Below are 16234 nucleotides of genomic sequence, written 5' to 3' on the forward strand. Positions count from 1 at the left end.
TATTTGCTTGTGCATACTGTCACCACCATCTTTTCCATCACCTGGTCTATAGCAGCACCCAATTGTATATTTAGTTTTGCTAGCCACAATCTCACACCAAATGGCCTCAAATGTGCTCTTTTCTCTATCCTGCAATTCAACTTCTATTCTCCTTGGCTGGAGCTCATCAGCTATCATCAACAATACTCCTCCCCCCATTTTATTCTCTCTGTCATTCCTGAACACACTATACCCATCACATTCAATCCCACTAGTTATATCATCTACAGTCACCCATGTTTCACTAATACCTATAACCTGTGGTCTGGAAGTGCCAACCATGGCCAAAAACTCTTCCTTCTTGTTCCTAATACTCCTAGTATTAGTGTACATGAATTTAAGACCCCCCCATTAGCCCCAACCCTACCTTGATGCCTTAAATTAACTATCCTACTCAGATTTGTTGTCCTTATTTGCTCTGGCATATTATATTCATTCTTACATTCAACTGCCTCCATAAGGACTGTATATCTACTCCCCCACCCCCTTAATAAATCTAGTTTCCCTGAATTTGCACATCCACTACATTCAGCAACACTTTCTCAAGTCTTCTTACACCGTAACCATTCAAATGCAAGCCATCCATCTTATATAGATCCTTTCGCCCATCAAACTCACTCCACACATCCACAAATTCCACACCACTCGTCATACATAACCCACGCATAAAGTCATTTGCAATTATGGCCCTCCTTTTAAACATTTCACTGTCATACCGTGGCAAAAGACTAATCATTCTAACTCTCTCACTCTTTTCTTTTGCTACCTCAAACAATTCATTCAGGTCTTCTATCATTTCCATTTTATCTCCTTTCAAATCATTCGTACCTGCCACAACAATCATTTCTTTCACCCTTTCCTTTTGCTCTCTAATAGACTCAGTTACGTCCTTTATGGTCGCACCAGGTTGGTACGATTTTGTCAAATCCTCTACTAACACACCTCGTACTAACGAGTCTCCATACAGCACTCTATCCTTCATTTTGTTCATGTTCATATTCATACGTCTGTTTTTCCTGTCATACCTTTTATTATTGGTTGGTTCATTCAGTCTACTTTTGTTCATGCACTCCAGCTGCTGTTTTGCTCTTTCTATCGCACTATTCAACAACGCAATCTCACTCAATGCATCTATCTCATCTTTTTTATTCTCTGAGAAACCATTTATACTATCATTCACACTTTCTACATTCACACTCTCACAATTTTCATGTATAACCTTGATGTTTCTTGTCATATCCCTATTTCCTTCATTCTGAAGGTTGAGAAAAATATCACACTCACGATCCGAAATACACTTCAATTCCTCATTCTCCTTACATTTTCTACACACATTCAATCCTTTATTATCATCTAACCACACTCCGACCGCACTCCGCAAAGCGTACATTTCACAGCTAGTACACTGACTCATTTCTTTTATACTACCGTTCTTTGATGCGAACCATCATTACTGGCCGCCATTTTCCTTCGCACAGGTGCCATACTTATTTGCAACGTGTTTTGTCAAATTATACGTTATAACACACCAAAAACAGACGCACTAAAATACGCAAGACAAACAAAACAAAACTACACAATATTAAGTAATTTGTATCGATAACTGAAAATGATACTTATCTTATCTGGAGCTTGCACGAACACTACACATTACGAATTCATCTAGCGGCGACTTCCCGACATAGATTATGTTATAAAACACTTTAGTACACTAACCACGCTAATAAAGCTCCAATAATATACCAAAATTACACACTTAAGTTCATTACATTGAATCCAAAACATGAATCTATCTGGAGCTCATCAGCTATCTGGAGCTCATGAAACAAACGACGGCACGAAACACGTTATTATTGTCCTGTTTGCCAGGAAAAACCACCATTGTGCATGGAAAATTGTTTTAAAATGTATCATTCTCAATTTGAATAAATTGTTTTTTTATTTTATTGATTGATTTTTATTTTTATTGATTTTATTAGTTTTAAATTAATTTACAAATTACATGTTATACTACGGATTAACTTGCGCTTGGCATAGGAGGTTGGTAATCGATATACGAGTAAATTCATAGTTGGCTTCTGAGTCACATATATAATATACTATATTTTAGTTGATATTATTTCCCTTCTACCAAGCCCCCAGATGTGCTCTCCGCTTTATTCAGAATCCAAGGGTCCAAATTAAGGTAATTATACTTGTGTTTGGCATAGGAGGTCGGTAAATCGACATACGAGTATATTCGTAGTTGGCTTGTGAAGCTCATATACAAACTACGAGTATACTCGTAGTTGGCAGCGAATGTGTTAAATCTTTTACCTTTTCAATAAAATGTAAGCTATTCTTCACATATGATTCTGTCTTTCCTGTGAGTGTGTGTGGAGCTACCAAGTTCGAAAGATATTTTGCTGATACTTGCCTACAATTGGCCATAACAGAATATCTTTTTTGTGTATTTTTGATGGTCCATTAATTCTTAGGAATAATAGAGGTTTCGATGATAAAGATTTTTTTAATTCTTTTGGCCAATTAGGTAACTTTTTGATCATGTCAATACTTTTATTATATGTGTTTTATTATTAATGCCACGTGAGATCCTGGTCTAAGGATCCCACATGGCATCATTCTAAGTAGGTGTTAGAATCTTCTAATAGGGTATTCATTTTGCTTACATATTCATCTGTGTTCATAACTACTGTTGAATTTCCTTTGTCTGCTTTAACTATTACTATGTTTTTATCTTGTCATAATTTTTTAAGAGCTGTTATCTCCAATATCAGTATGTTTCTAGGTGGTAATTTAGTTTTGAGTAATAAAGCTGAAGTTCAAATGTGGATGAAGTCTGCAGAGTTTCTTAGAAGATGGTATATTCCCTTTTCAATGTGCACTATAATGTCCACTTTTGAAATGTTCTCTGGGAATAAGGCAAAATTAAAACCACTCACTAAGAGTGGTTCTTTTCAGTGACGGATAACACTTTGGAAGAAAGATTAATGACAATTTTTGAGTGGCTAGGTGTTTTTCTTTTTGTTGTTGAAACAAGTTAAATTTTTTAATCAAAACCATTTCTCAAAACTGGAAGCTATTTTTTACAAAATATAATTTTATTTTGTTAGTGTGTTTATAATTTCTCACAACAATGCTGTATCACTAGAATTCTCATGCAATTTAATTAAATATATTCTACAGATTTTTTTAAAGTCTTTTATGCATACATAATCAAAGTTTATGATGATGCAAACATAGGTAGGATAATCAGGAATGCTGCTGATATGCAGTACTTGCAGAATAATTTGAATAGGCTGGAATTATGAGCAAGGGAAAATGGGTGTTGTCAGCTCAATGTCAGTAAATGTAAAGTTATTCACTTCGCTATGTTCTCCCCAGGACTTTTTGAATGGGCAAACTGCCCAGTTGGTTTTACTGACTGCCCGGCTAATTAATGTTGTGAATAATGAGCAAGAATGGAAAAATAATTTAAGACATTTTTTAATTAATAGTGATGAGAAATCGAACCAGAGAGTCTCGATACTCGTGAGACCAGCTCAATATCTTGCATTGCAAGCAATCTCGAGAGCTTCGGATATTCACTTTGTGAAATGAATTTTTCTGAATGTGAAAGGGTTTCTCTGCATTAAAAAAGATAAAAACCTGTATGAGGAATCGCATCAGTCAGAACACTCTAAATAATCTGATGCTGATTTCACTGGAGGGACCAGATCCAACAGATTTTAATTACGAAAAAGCTGCTGACAACTGGGCTTCTAAGAAGAAGAGAAGAATTAATATACAGAATTTTAAGCTGTGAGCATTACAAGGTTTTTCATTACTTAATGATAAAATAAGAAAAATCCTAGTCTTGTTTGTTATAATTACTATATAAAATATTATCCTTGTTTGAAGTAATTTCTAATAAAATTACTATTTCAATTTCTTATGAAAAAGGGTCTTTCTTATCTAATTCAAAATTTTTGTACACCCAGCTAATGCTTCATTCTATCTGGCTGGTAAAAATTTCTGGGGAGAACACTGCTTTGGCGTGATTAGATATCCAATGTTGTATTATATTGGTGGGATTATGTGCTAGAAGAAACTGATGAGGCTAGGGATCTTGGAGTGTCAGTAAATAGGAAGTTGAAATTCAGGAGCCATGTGGCAAAGATTGCAAATACAACTCAAAAGATAATTGCAATCCTGAAATGAACGTTCACATGTAAAAATAAGGATGTCATTTTGCCTCTTTACAATGCCTTGATAAGACCTTACTTGGACTATTGTGCGCAAGTCTGGTCTCCTGGTTTCCATTGTGATTCTGATATATCGAAGAGAGTACAAAGGAGAGTGTTAAAAATGATATCAGGATTGTGGAATACTGATTATGAAGACAGATTGAGAATTTGTAGACTGCAGACACTAGCAAACAGGAGAAAGAGGGGTGATACGATTGTGACTTACAAACTTCTGAAAGAGTTATACAGGATTTCAACTGATGGAATTTTTCAATTTATGGAGGGGGGGGGGGGTAAGAACAAGAGGGCATCCTTGAAAGTTGAGAATGAAGGCTGCTAAGAAGGGGGGTGAGGGCCAGATTTTTTTTCCTCTCAGAAGGTGATGCATAATTGGAATGGATTGCCATTGGATGCTGTGAGTGCAAGCAGTGTGAAATTCAAGAATAAGTATGACAGCTGGTGTGTGCAGTATGTGGCTTCCCTCATATCCCTGGAGGTCTGTCTCAATAATAATAATGTAACAAAATGATTTTAATTAATAATGATGGGAGGAATCTTTATATGTTTTTTTTTTTCAATTAAAGGTGAGTTATCAGTTCTCATGCATAGGTAACAGGGTTTTTTATCCCTGAAACTCAGGTTTTGCATCTCACACACACACTCGTTGGCCATGGGAACTCATAATTTTTACAGACAAAAATACTGTTGGTGGTGGTAGATGGAATTGTGTGTGTGTGTGTGTGTGTATGTGTGTGTGTGTGTGTAAAGTCATAGTAGTAGCTGGAGGATTAAGTAGGGAAAGATGGTGAGGTATATATAGTGGAGAAGAGTACCCTCCCACAATGAGTCCTTGGAGGTGTCACATAATAATAATGATAATGATAATAATATTTTATGTGAATTAGCAGCATGATTGCTTTAGATGTTTAGATTTTATTTAAACAAAGGGAATTCAAAGCTATTTTGTAGTAGTTCAATTTGCACATCATTTACTGCAGATCTACAAAAAGGATCTACTAACACAACAAATACTTATTTACAGAAGCTGCTCAGTTAATTGTTTCAAAGATTTTCACTACTTCATTAAATGCTGGTGAATGATCACATAAATACTGACTACTACTACTAATAATAATATAAATGTTAACTCTGTGTGTGTGTGTAACCACTAAACTATGACATGAATAATGCATTCTTTACTTTTCAGCTAAATAATATTTTAATATATTTGCATCTGATGCATACAACTTAGATTTAGAAATCTCTGTGAATACCTTTTTTTTATTTGTTTTTTAATCTGAAGATGTATGAAAACTTGTATGAAACTAGTAAATAAAGTAATTCCTTGCTAAAAAGTTGTATGTAGTACTCGCCAGACACAAACACGTGGATATATCAAGCCACAGAAACCTTAACTTGTAAAAAATATTTTATTTAAACATATTTATTCAAAAGTAAAGGATTCAAAACATCAACTAATACCTACCTATGCATGAGAAGTAATTCCTCATCTGATGCATGTCTTGACTACATAAAGAATAAAAATAAATACAAAAATTTGATGTGCTAAGTGTTTATAAAAATTGATTTCAGAGCAATAATCAATATTTAATTCTTATACTTATTTTAAGATATATATATCTTCTTCCTCTTTCGTGCATCAATCCGAGATTGGTTAGTTATAGCAGCACATCATAACATCTTGTCTTGTGATCTCCTTTTAATCTCTTCATAACTTTTAGCACCAGTTAGCATCATTTCTTTTTTTTTTTTTCGTAAAAAAATTAGCTAAAGTTTTTTTATTCCTGTATAGGGAGTAGGCGAGGCCATTTTAGCCCTATCTAACGTTTGGAGACTGAGTGGGCAGTTCAATCTCCACTGGTAGCCAATTAGAGATAGCTGGCCCAAGGCTATCACTAATTAAGCAGCCCACAGTGAAGATATGGCACAACAACACGTGCCACCATTTCATGGTCCCTAATCCTAACACAATATTTTTAATATCTGAAATAGTGTGGATTCTACGGTCGTGAGTTTACAGGATGAAAAACCCGAGTTTCCAGGAGGAAAAAAAACCCGCTTGCCCATGCCAGAGATTGACTAACTCAGGAACCAATCAAAAAAAGGCTTAATAATAAAAATTCCTCTAGTCGGTGACTAGACTTGAACTCAAAGCCTATCTTTGGGCAGTTTAATGCTGAGGAATGCAAACACCACTTCCACTGAGCTACACAGGCTCTGTTAGCATCATTATATTATTTATATATGAAATTCTTGATCTGCTTCATAGTCTCTTTCCTTCTAGTCCCCTCCATTATTTCTGTAATCAGTCCCCCATGCCTCAGTGTCCAATCAGGCTTTTTTCTTCTCTTATTGATGTGGTTCATTAGTGACCGCTCTTCATGAACTATATTTAGAACTTCATTACTTTTTCTTTCTGTCCAACTAATTTTCATCATCTTTCTCCAGCACCAAAGTTCAAATGCCTCCAACTTTTTGATGTCTTGTTTTGTTAGCATCCATGCCCCACAACCATATAATGCAATACTCCATATGTATGTTTTCACCAGTCTTTTTTTGAGCTGGGTGCTAAGTCCTTTACTGGTAAAAATGTTTCTTCTGTTGTAGAATGCCTTTTCGGCCAAGATTATTCATGCTTTAATATCTGATTGGTTTCTTCCATCTTCCGTGATAAGACTTCCAAGATATTTAAAAGAGGATACCTGTTGTATAAGGTTATTATTTATTTCCAGGTTTATTTTCATTGGATTTGATTTACTTGTAATTAATAATTTTGTTTTCTTATAATTAATTTTTAGGATGTACTGTGTGAAAATTTCTTCTCTTTGTCAGGGTGGATTTCAGTTTTTCTTCGTTATCAGGTATTACTGCTATATCATTCGCAAACCGTAGCCAGTTAATATCAATTCCATTTATCTTAATTCCTGTTTCTATTAGTTCTTTCAATTTATTTATTGCATCTTCAATGTAGAGATTAAACAGCATGGGTGAAAGAGACCAACCCTGTCTTACATCTCTACATATTCTTGCTATTGTGGTTTTTGTTTTATTGCTTCTTGTATTAAGGCTTCTTGGTGCTTGTAAAGATTAAATATGAGCCTTCTATCTCTCCAATCTATCTTTATTGTTTTTAGGAGGTGAAATATCTGGTTCCAGTCAATACTATTGAAGGCTTTCTCCAAGTCAAGAAAGACTATCAGAGTATTCTCTTGTCAAATCTTCTTTCAATAACTGTTCTTAGAGATAGGATTGCTTCTCTTGTCCCCTGCTGTTTCCCGAATTCAAACTGGTCATTGCCAATATACTCTTCAGCCTTCTTTGTATAATTTTTAGTAGCATTTTCGAATTATGTGATATTAAGCTTATTGTTCGATGATTTTCACACTCGTCTGCATTATTTACTTTAGAAATGGATATGATAGAACATCTTTATGCAAAATCTTTGGGAATAATTCCCATTTCATATATATCCTTTATGATCCTGAAATGGTATGACTTAGTTATGTTTCCTGAATATTTTATTAATTCTGAGGGGATGTTATCAATGCCTGGTGCTTTGTTGATCGATAATTCATTTAGTGCCCATTCAAATTCATCTTTTAATATAGTTGGACCAATTTCTTCCACATCAAGTCTTGTTTCATCTTCTATAGTCTTGCATCTAGATCTTTTCCACTATATATACACACATACATACATATACACAGGGTGTCCCATAATTAGTGCAGTTTTGATCTTTAACTGCTTCAAAAGTATTACAGCTACAGAGTCGCAATAAATACCATTTGAAAGTATAACTATTAGAATTTTTGATGAATGAATATTATTATTTCATTACATTTTTCTTATTTTTTTTTAACTGATGTGACTGAAGATGGCAAATTTTGAAGAAAAGTCAACTGTGTCCTGTGGCTTGCTGAACTCATGTCCATAACAGCAGTAAGAAGAAAATTCTCTGCCCATTATAATAAGGAGGCTCCCCACAGAAATTTAGTTAATAACTGGATGAAAAAATTCAAAGAAACTGGATCAATTCATGACAAACCCAGATCAGGGAGGCATTCATCGAGGGAAGTGAATGTGGTCAAAATCAAAAAGGGCATTTGATAAGAGTCCCAAGAAATCAGTGCGACGTGCTGCTGCTGAGTTAAATGTACCAAAACCACAGTGCACAGAATTCTAACCAGACAACTCCATAAACATGCTTACAAAATTAGAACTGTTCAAAAGATACAAGAGGAGGATTATCATGCCAGGTTAGATTTCTGTCAACTGATAAAGACACAAATGTTATTGACATGTTGACTTTTTCAGATGAAGCAACATTCCACATAAGTGGGAAAGTTAACCATCACAATTGCCATATTTGGAGTACAGAGAAGTCTCAGGAAATGTGGCAACATGAAAGAGATTCGCCAAAAGTTAATGTGTGGTGAGCGGTTAGGAGGTGTTGCATTATCGGCCCATTCTTTTTCGATGAGCCCACTGTCAGGAATGAATCTTATTTAACAATGCTTCAGAATTTTTTTATTCCCAAATTAAAGAGATTAAATCTTATGAATAAAACCATTTTCCAACAGGATGGGGCAACCTGTCACAATGTAACATAGGTATGAGAGTTTCTGGATAACACTTTCGCAGACAGATGGATCGGTAGAGGAGGTTCTCTTGCATGGTCACCTCAGTCACCTGACCTGACTCCGTTAGACTTTTTCTTAAGGGATCACATCATGTATGCTTCAAAACCTGCTTCTCTCGATGAACTTAAGAAAAAGTCTAACGTAGTCACTGCTCAGCAACTATTAAATGTTTTCCAGAACTTCAAAAATCACCTAGTTACATGCATTGAACAAGATGTCAGTCATGTTGAGCACTAATAAGAAACAAATCATTTAGATAAAACTTAATTACATACTCTTTAAGCTATTATATACTATAAATCTGTAACTTTTATAATGCTTGACCTATTCAAGTTTAAAACTGCATTAAGAATTATGGGACACCCTGTGTGTGTATGTGTGTCTATATATATATATATATATATCAGTGGCGTCCCATGGCCATTTCAGTTGAGTGTGCTGCCATGGCTTATGCAAAGTTCAAAATTCTACAAAATTCACGTCAATGTGACCGTACGATTGTATTTTTATCGATAAACGAAAGTTTTAAGAGAGCATAGCACATCTTCGCTCATCTTAATTGGTTCAATGCAATTAATTGTAGGATAACTTTGAATACTTTAATTTATCAATTAATATAATTTCATATATGGAAAACATAAAGGTCAAATGAACAATAGCTATGACGGGCACCGTTTATGTGAGAAGCAAAAAGGATTTATGCTTCATAGCGAGATTAATCATCACTGGCAAATACTAGAGTGAGACACAGATAATTTAAATTTTGATATTTTTAAATACAGCCATATAATATGCGGTTCATTGTAGTAGGAGGATTGATTGAGTTGTAGAGTAGGTGCCCTCCATAGATGAGTCTTTGGACGCCCTGGAGGTGTCGAATAATAATAATAACAATAGAAATCGGAAAACGTAATCACTTGGGAAATTATTATTTTTCTGGACTGAACCAAAGAAAGGCTGAAATAACTTGTTTTACTTATTATGCACAAGTCCAACCTCATTCGACTATAATCATACAATCCACGAAAGCTCTGGCAGAAAATGGGACATTTAGTACATCATCAACACTGTTTCCCCTTGTCATTGTGTGGACAAAAAAGTTATAAATTATTTATAGAAATTATAAATATATATTAAAAACTCATCTATATCAGTGTCATAAATACGTCAGTTCACACTTCACACTTTAACAGATACGGAAAACAAAAACAGCAACTATGACAAATGACAACGTTCGATTGGATTGCTTCACACAATAACCAATCACGGCCACTTCTGGGTGCTATTGTCTCAGCACACCGTGCCTCGCCTTCTGAGCCGTTTAAAATCACTGGAACGTTAGGAATTTGACACGCTAAGCCATCTGCACGTCTGTTTAAATGGCTCAAGTGTGTCAGTGTTTGTGACCGCACATCTGCTCTTAACGCGAATGTAATACAATATTTATGCGTCAAAAAGTGGCCTCTTCATGAAGCATTAGTATAATGTATATTGTGTTTAATTTTAGGAATCGCGTGAAGTCAGGAAATTAGGGGAGTCTTTAACAGGAATAAATGCTAAAATATAATATCAGTGATATCACTTCCGTGGGCGTGAACCGCACACCTAGCACACCCAGAATATTCGCTCCTTTTATTTATATATATATATAATAAAATTTTTAACTTGGGGATATTGTATATTAGGATAACCAAGTTATTTTATAAACTTGGTTATTTTAACTCCTAATCCCAAGTATGCAAACAATTAAGTTTGCACCTGAAACAAAGTTCAAGTCTAAAGATGATACAACATCAGGGCAACTCACTGTAAAGGTGGGTAAAGCTCTGATCACTATTCTTAGTATTTTCCCATAATGTAAAGCACATCTCACTAGAAGATGTATACTGCAATGCATTATGGGTGGGGTCACTACCCAGACCGGTTTCAACCTTTTTTGAGGTCTCCTCAGTGAGTAGCTACACCCTAAATACCAAGGTTATAGTAATACGGAGCCATATCAACTTTACCTATAGAAGTTGCAACAAGGTATTTTTATTTTTAATAAAAATCTCTGGAGGAGATATAGATTAAAAATTTTAACCACTTAACATAAACCAAGTCATGCTTTTATAAAAATTCTTTATTGCAATATTTTCTCTTAATTATATATATATATATATATATATATATATCAGTGGCTTTGTTGGATCCTACTTCTTGTCAATCCTTACTTTGGATCCGACATTCTTAAGAACAATTAAGATTAATTAAGAACATACGATGTTCTTAATTAATTGATAAGTTGTAAGTTGATTTCTAATTCAAATATAAAGAAAATTTATATTTAAAGACTGCGCCACTTTATATCTGAATTAGTTCAAGAATTGAAGATAAATCAACCTTCAACTATTTCTCCTTAAAATATATACTGGCCAAGAATATTTAACTTACTTAATTTACCTGCTTTGGCTCGAATATTTTATGAATGGTGCAGTAAAAGAGATTCAGGCAAAATACAACTTTTGATTAACAAAAACAAATATTTAATTTTATAATCACAAATTATACACTCAAGATCAAAATACTAAATAAATTATTATAAACACTTCAGCCTTTCTGATAATACTGTCATACAAACTCAGATAATTTTAAATCTGTTATCTCTAATACAGTCTTCTCACAGTTCTTTAAGTTCCAAATACGACAAAAATTTCAGTAACACCTCTTTACAAACAAACACTTTTAATTTTACACTTCAGTTAATCATCGCCATAGTTACTGTTAACATAAGGAAATTCTACGATGAAACACACTCACATCTCTTTATAGGAATACTAATGGTTGGAATAATCTTACCGATAATCTTCTATCTTCATTAACTTACACACAAACATTTTTTATAACTGTAACACTTAAACAGTATATGGCACTCATTTAAATAAATCTTCTATGCAACAACTGAATTAATTAACGGTCACAATACATACAATCAACGTTCTTGCACAGATCAAAACGCTTGTACTACATTTGACATTATTTAACTATTTCAGTGTTCTATTAACAACTCTTGTACTAAGGTAACACACAATAATTCCTTAACTTGAAGTTTTATATGCACAGTTGCCTACTCCTTTGACATTCAATTTAATCCTTTAGGTACTATAATTCTTGACACCGCTATCATTAAACACAACTCTGTTGCCTCTAATTATTCTCTAGTTACTTCGTGCTATGCTTCAAGTTTCCGTGTGTCCTTGAAAGGTCGGCCCTGAAATTAAATCTCAACTCAAGCAATCGCTAGTCTATCTGTAATCACTTAGCTATCTTCCATAGCTTTATTTGTTATTCCAAAACTTATAAGCTAACCACTTCTCGACTAGTAGACTTTATTTAGCTGCTTGAGTGACTTGCCGACTCGCTATTATCGCACTGTGATTTTCGAATGCCAAATGCTCAGATTCCAACCTAATGCCAATCCCTCTCCAATAAATCTCTAATGCTCCCCCTTTTCCAGCATTCCTCTCTTTTTATATCCGTTTTTCCCGCCTAAATTCTTCTCGTGATCTCTTTAACTAATTCCTTTTTAGTAAACTTTCAGCTTTCTCCCCACGTTCTGTTCCAAAAACGTGCTCGTTCACTTACATACGTTTCCATGACAACAAAACAAAATATAATAAAATTGAGCTATTACATAATGTTAAATTTCTACAAACAGGAATAAATAGAGAATATTTACATTTCAAATAATGCGCAGTTAAATTATCAAATACAAATTCTTATATTAACATAGTAATAAATAAAATAGCTTAATAATATTTAATACAGTATTTTTATTATTAATACATATATCTTTGATTAAATAATTAAATATTAGACAAAATTAAGGTAGTTATATGAATATTAAATTGTAAAATAAGTTGTTTACATTAAATAATATTTACACAAGTCTTGCTTGGTATATGGTATATTATGTTAAATGTGAATGAACAAAAAACAAAAACAAAAATATACAAAACAATTTCATTCACAGTTTAACAGCTTCATGTGCCCATTTCGGTTGGGTGTGCTGTTGTGTGGGTTATGCAACCTGGACTACAAATTTCACATCAATTTGATTATATGCATGGGCATCTACAGAAAATTTTCCGGGGGGGGGCTTGGAGACAAATAATTACATCAATAAATTTTTATGATTATTGATGTAATTAAATAATTACATCAATAAACATCTTTTAGCATTTTTTTATGTAATTATTTCTCAATGTAAACTATAAATAAGTTATTTTCATTTTACATCGATTTTAATGATCTTTAATTCTTGGAAAAAAAAAAGTATTCGGAATTAATACAGTTTTTAGCACAATTTCATACATAAAAAAATTGGCCAGCATATTTTATTAAAAATCAACTAATTAATCCCAAAATACTAAATCAAATTATTTTGGTTTAAAAGCAAAAAAAATCATAAAACTAATACGTAAAATAATATTAAATTACATACATTTACCTTTTAAAAATGTATTTTTCTATTTAAATTTGTTTCACTATAAATTTACAACTCACACTTCACTCAGTAATTCACTAGACACAGAGGGCAAACGAACACCGGACACTGTTCACAACAGTTCATTTTTTTCACAAATCAGAAAAAGATGAACTAAAAACAGGAGCATGTGCTTTATTGTTGCAATAAAACATGTGTTCATGCCAGGTGACAATATTCAATTGGATTGGTTGACACAATAACCAATCACAGATGCTAGGTGCTGAGTGAGTTCAAAATGTTAGCTCACCTAGTCACACCTTCTCAGTTTTCTTACAAATCCTTACTATCCGTTTCTTACAAATCTCTTGCTTAATAAGATTACACATCCATTTGACTTCTAACCTATTTATTATTTGAACTCTCAGGACACATTCAGATATTTCGTTATTTAAGTATTTTTTAAATGCTTCCTATGCACTGTCGATATTCTTCCTATCCAGTGACTAATACCATTCCTATGAACTCAGTATACTTCTCAGTTGGTCATAATTTCCTGTTTTGTAGTTTAGCATGTAACCTTTTCTGAAAAGAACATTCATAAACTTAGTCACTTCCCAAGTGAGTACTGCATTAATCACTGTCACCAGCTGGAGGCAGAATAGTTACGTCTTTAACTGAAACATCCCCTGACACTATAATCAAATCAAACAATCTTTCACTTCGAGTTCCTTCTGTCACATGCTGCTTGATGAAGTTGTCTGCAACAACTCAATAAACTCAGTTTCATTCTTCTCATTAGATTTTACTACTACCCAATCAATATTTAGATAATTAAAGTCTCCCATTATGATTACTCTTTTCGCACCCATCGTCTCTATTTGTGATGAATTTCTTCATCAGTAGTGACCAATCCACAAGGTCTGTAAAAATACCCCACCATGTAATTGATATTGTTAGGCTGTCGTTGATATTGATATTACTGGAATAAGTAAATCATGGTTGAATGAAGATGATATCCTAATAGGAATAGATATGGAATGATACAGTATTTTTTTGCGAGGATAGAAAGGACAAGAAGGGAGAGGGAGTGCTGCCGATGATAGCAGAGGAATTAAGTCCATAATAAATTTAGTTTAATCCTTTATCCCAGTGTGAGCAAACAAAGTTTGCGCCTGAAAATATCTTGAGGACTGAATATAGTGTTGTACTATCTTACCTGGATAAGTAGTGCAACACCAGGGCAACTCGTAGCAAAGGTGGAGCAAGCTACCAACACTCCTATCCCAGTATCTCCCATAATGCAAAACACATCTCCTTGTGCATATGACTACTGTTATGCATTAAGGGATTGGTCACTACCCAGACAAGTTTCGACCTTTATTAAGGTCTCTTCAGTGGGAGCCAGGCCCAGAGTTGGAGATACCAGGCAGAAGCAGTAGCAAGTCATCTTTACCTATAGAAGTTGCCAAAAGGTTTACACCTTTTTTTAGGCTTGCTCCACCTTTGCTACGAGTTGCCCTGGTGTTGCACTACTTACCCAGGTAAGATAGTACAACACTATATTCAGTCCTGAAGATATTTTCAGGTGCAAACTTTGTTTGCTCACACTGGGATAAAGGATTAAACTAAATTTATTATAGTCTAACCTAGTGAAAAAATAAACTTTCAACATCTTTCTCTAAATCCAGAGTAATTTAATAAAAAAAGGTGTAAACCTTTTGGCTACATCTATATGTAAAGATGACTTGCTACTGCTTCTGCCTGGTATCTCCAACTCTGGGCCTGACTCCCACTGAAGAGACCTCAATAAAGGTCAAAACTAGTCTGGGTAGTGGCCAATCCCTTAATGCATAACAGTAGACATATCCACAAGGAGATGTGTTTTGCATTATGGGAGATACTGGGATAGGAGTGTTGGTATCTTGCTCCACCTTTGCTACGAGTTGCCCTGGTGTTGCACTACTTATCCAGGTAAGATAGTACAACACTATATTCAGTCCTCAAGATATTTTCAGGCGCAAACTTTGTTTGCTCACACTTGGATAAAGGATTAAACTAAATTTATTATAGTCTAACCTAGTGAAAAATAAACTTTCAACGTCGAATTAAGTCCATATAAGGCAGACATCAAAGAGCAAAATAGTCGCAACGGTTATGAGGCAGTGTGGTGTAAGGGGGGGAGGGAAACAGGAAGACATCATCATCAAATTCCTGACATGTACCCTCAAGGGGTGTACAGGATATGATAGGACTACATGAAAAATTTACATCATTACTAACTTCCTACCTACAATTTATCTCCAAATCAGTCTATTACATGTCAAGACTCCAATATTATCATTATCAGATCTTATATTCTCTATCATCTAAGGCACATTGTACTGTATCAATCCACCTATATCTTGGTCTTCCTCTGGGTCATTTTCCTGCCAACCTGGCAGAGAGCACTCGTTTTGCTAATCTTTCCTCGCCCATTCTGTTTAAGTGACCATACCACCTGAGATTAGCTCTGCACTCCTGGATGCCGACAATGTCAAGTTGTTTTCTAATATCCTCGTTTTTAATATGATATTGCCATTGATGCCATCTGTTCACACCTCTAATCTTTCTCAGGACTCTCATATCTGCGGTCTCTAGTCTTTGGTCAAGTGTTTTACTTCTGACCCAGCTCTCAGATCCATAAGTTAAAACTGGTTTGAACACTGTTTTGTATACAGCTAATTTAGTGTTCCAACTAATTTCTCTCTTATTCCATATGAATTTATTCAATTGATTTCCAACATACCAGCTTTGTTGAATCTGTTGTCTATTTCCATATTTAATTTACCATCTTCACTAAA

At 34.3% G+C, this 16234-nt stretch overlaps 1 protein-coding gene across 3 annotated transcripts in view; it reads right to left on the reverse strand.

Annotated features, from left to right (window-relative positions):
• LOC150095019 (protein deacetylase HDAC6-like) overlaps positions 1-16234 on the reverse strand; it is a 694680-nt gene that overhangs the window by 594006 nt on the left and 84440 nt on the right. For all 3 annotated transcript variants that reach the window (XM_090411706.1, XM_090411707.1, XM_090411705.1), the window contains exon 5: positions 5752-5792. In XM_090411706.1, coding sequence (XP_090267832.1) covers positions 5752-5792 — 41 coding nt within the window. The remainder of the gene's footprint in view (positions 1-5751; positions 5793-16234) is intronic.

This window comes from Typopeltis vanoorti, chromosome 21, assembly GCF_054136105.1.
Source record: "Typopeltis vanoorti isolate ZY-2024b chromosome 21, IOZ_Tvanoo_1.0, whole genome shotgun sequence".
NCBI classification, from domain to species: domain Eukaryota; kingdom Metazoa; phylum Arthropoda; class Arachnida; order Uropygi; family Thelyphonidae; genus Typopeltis; species Typopeltis vanoorti.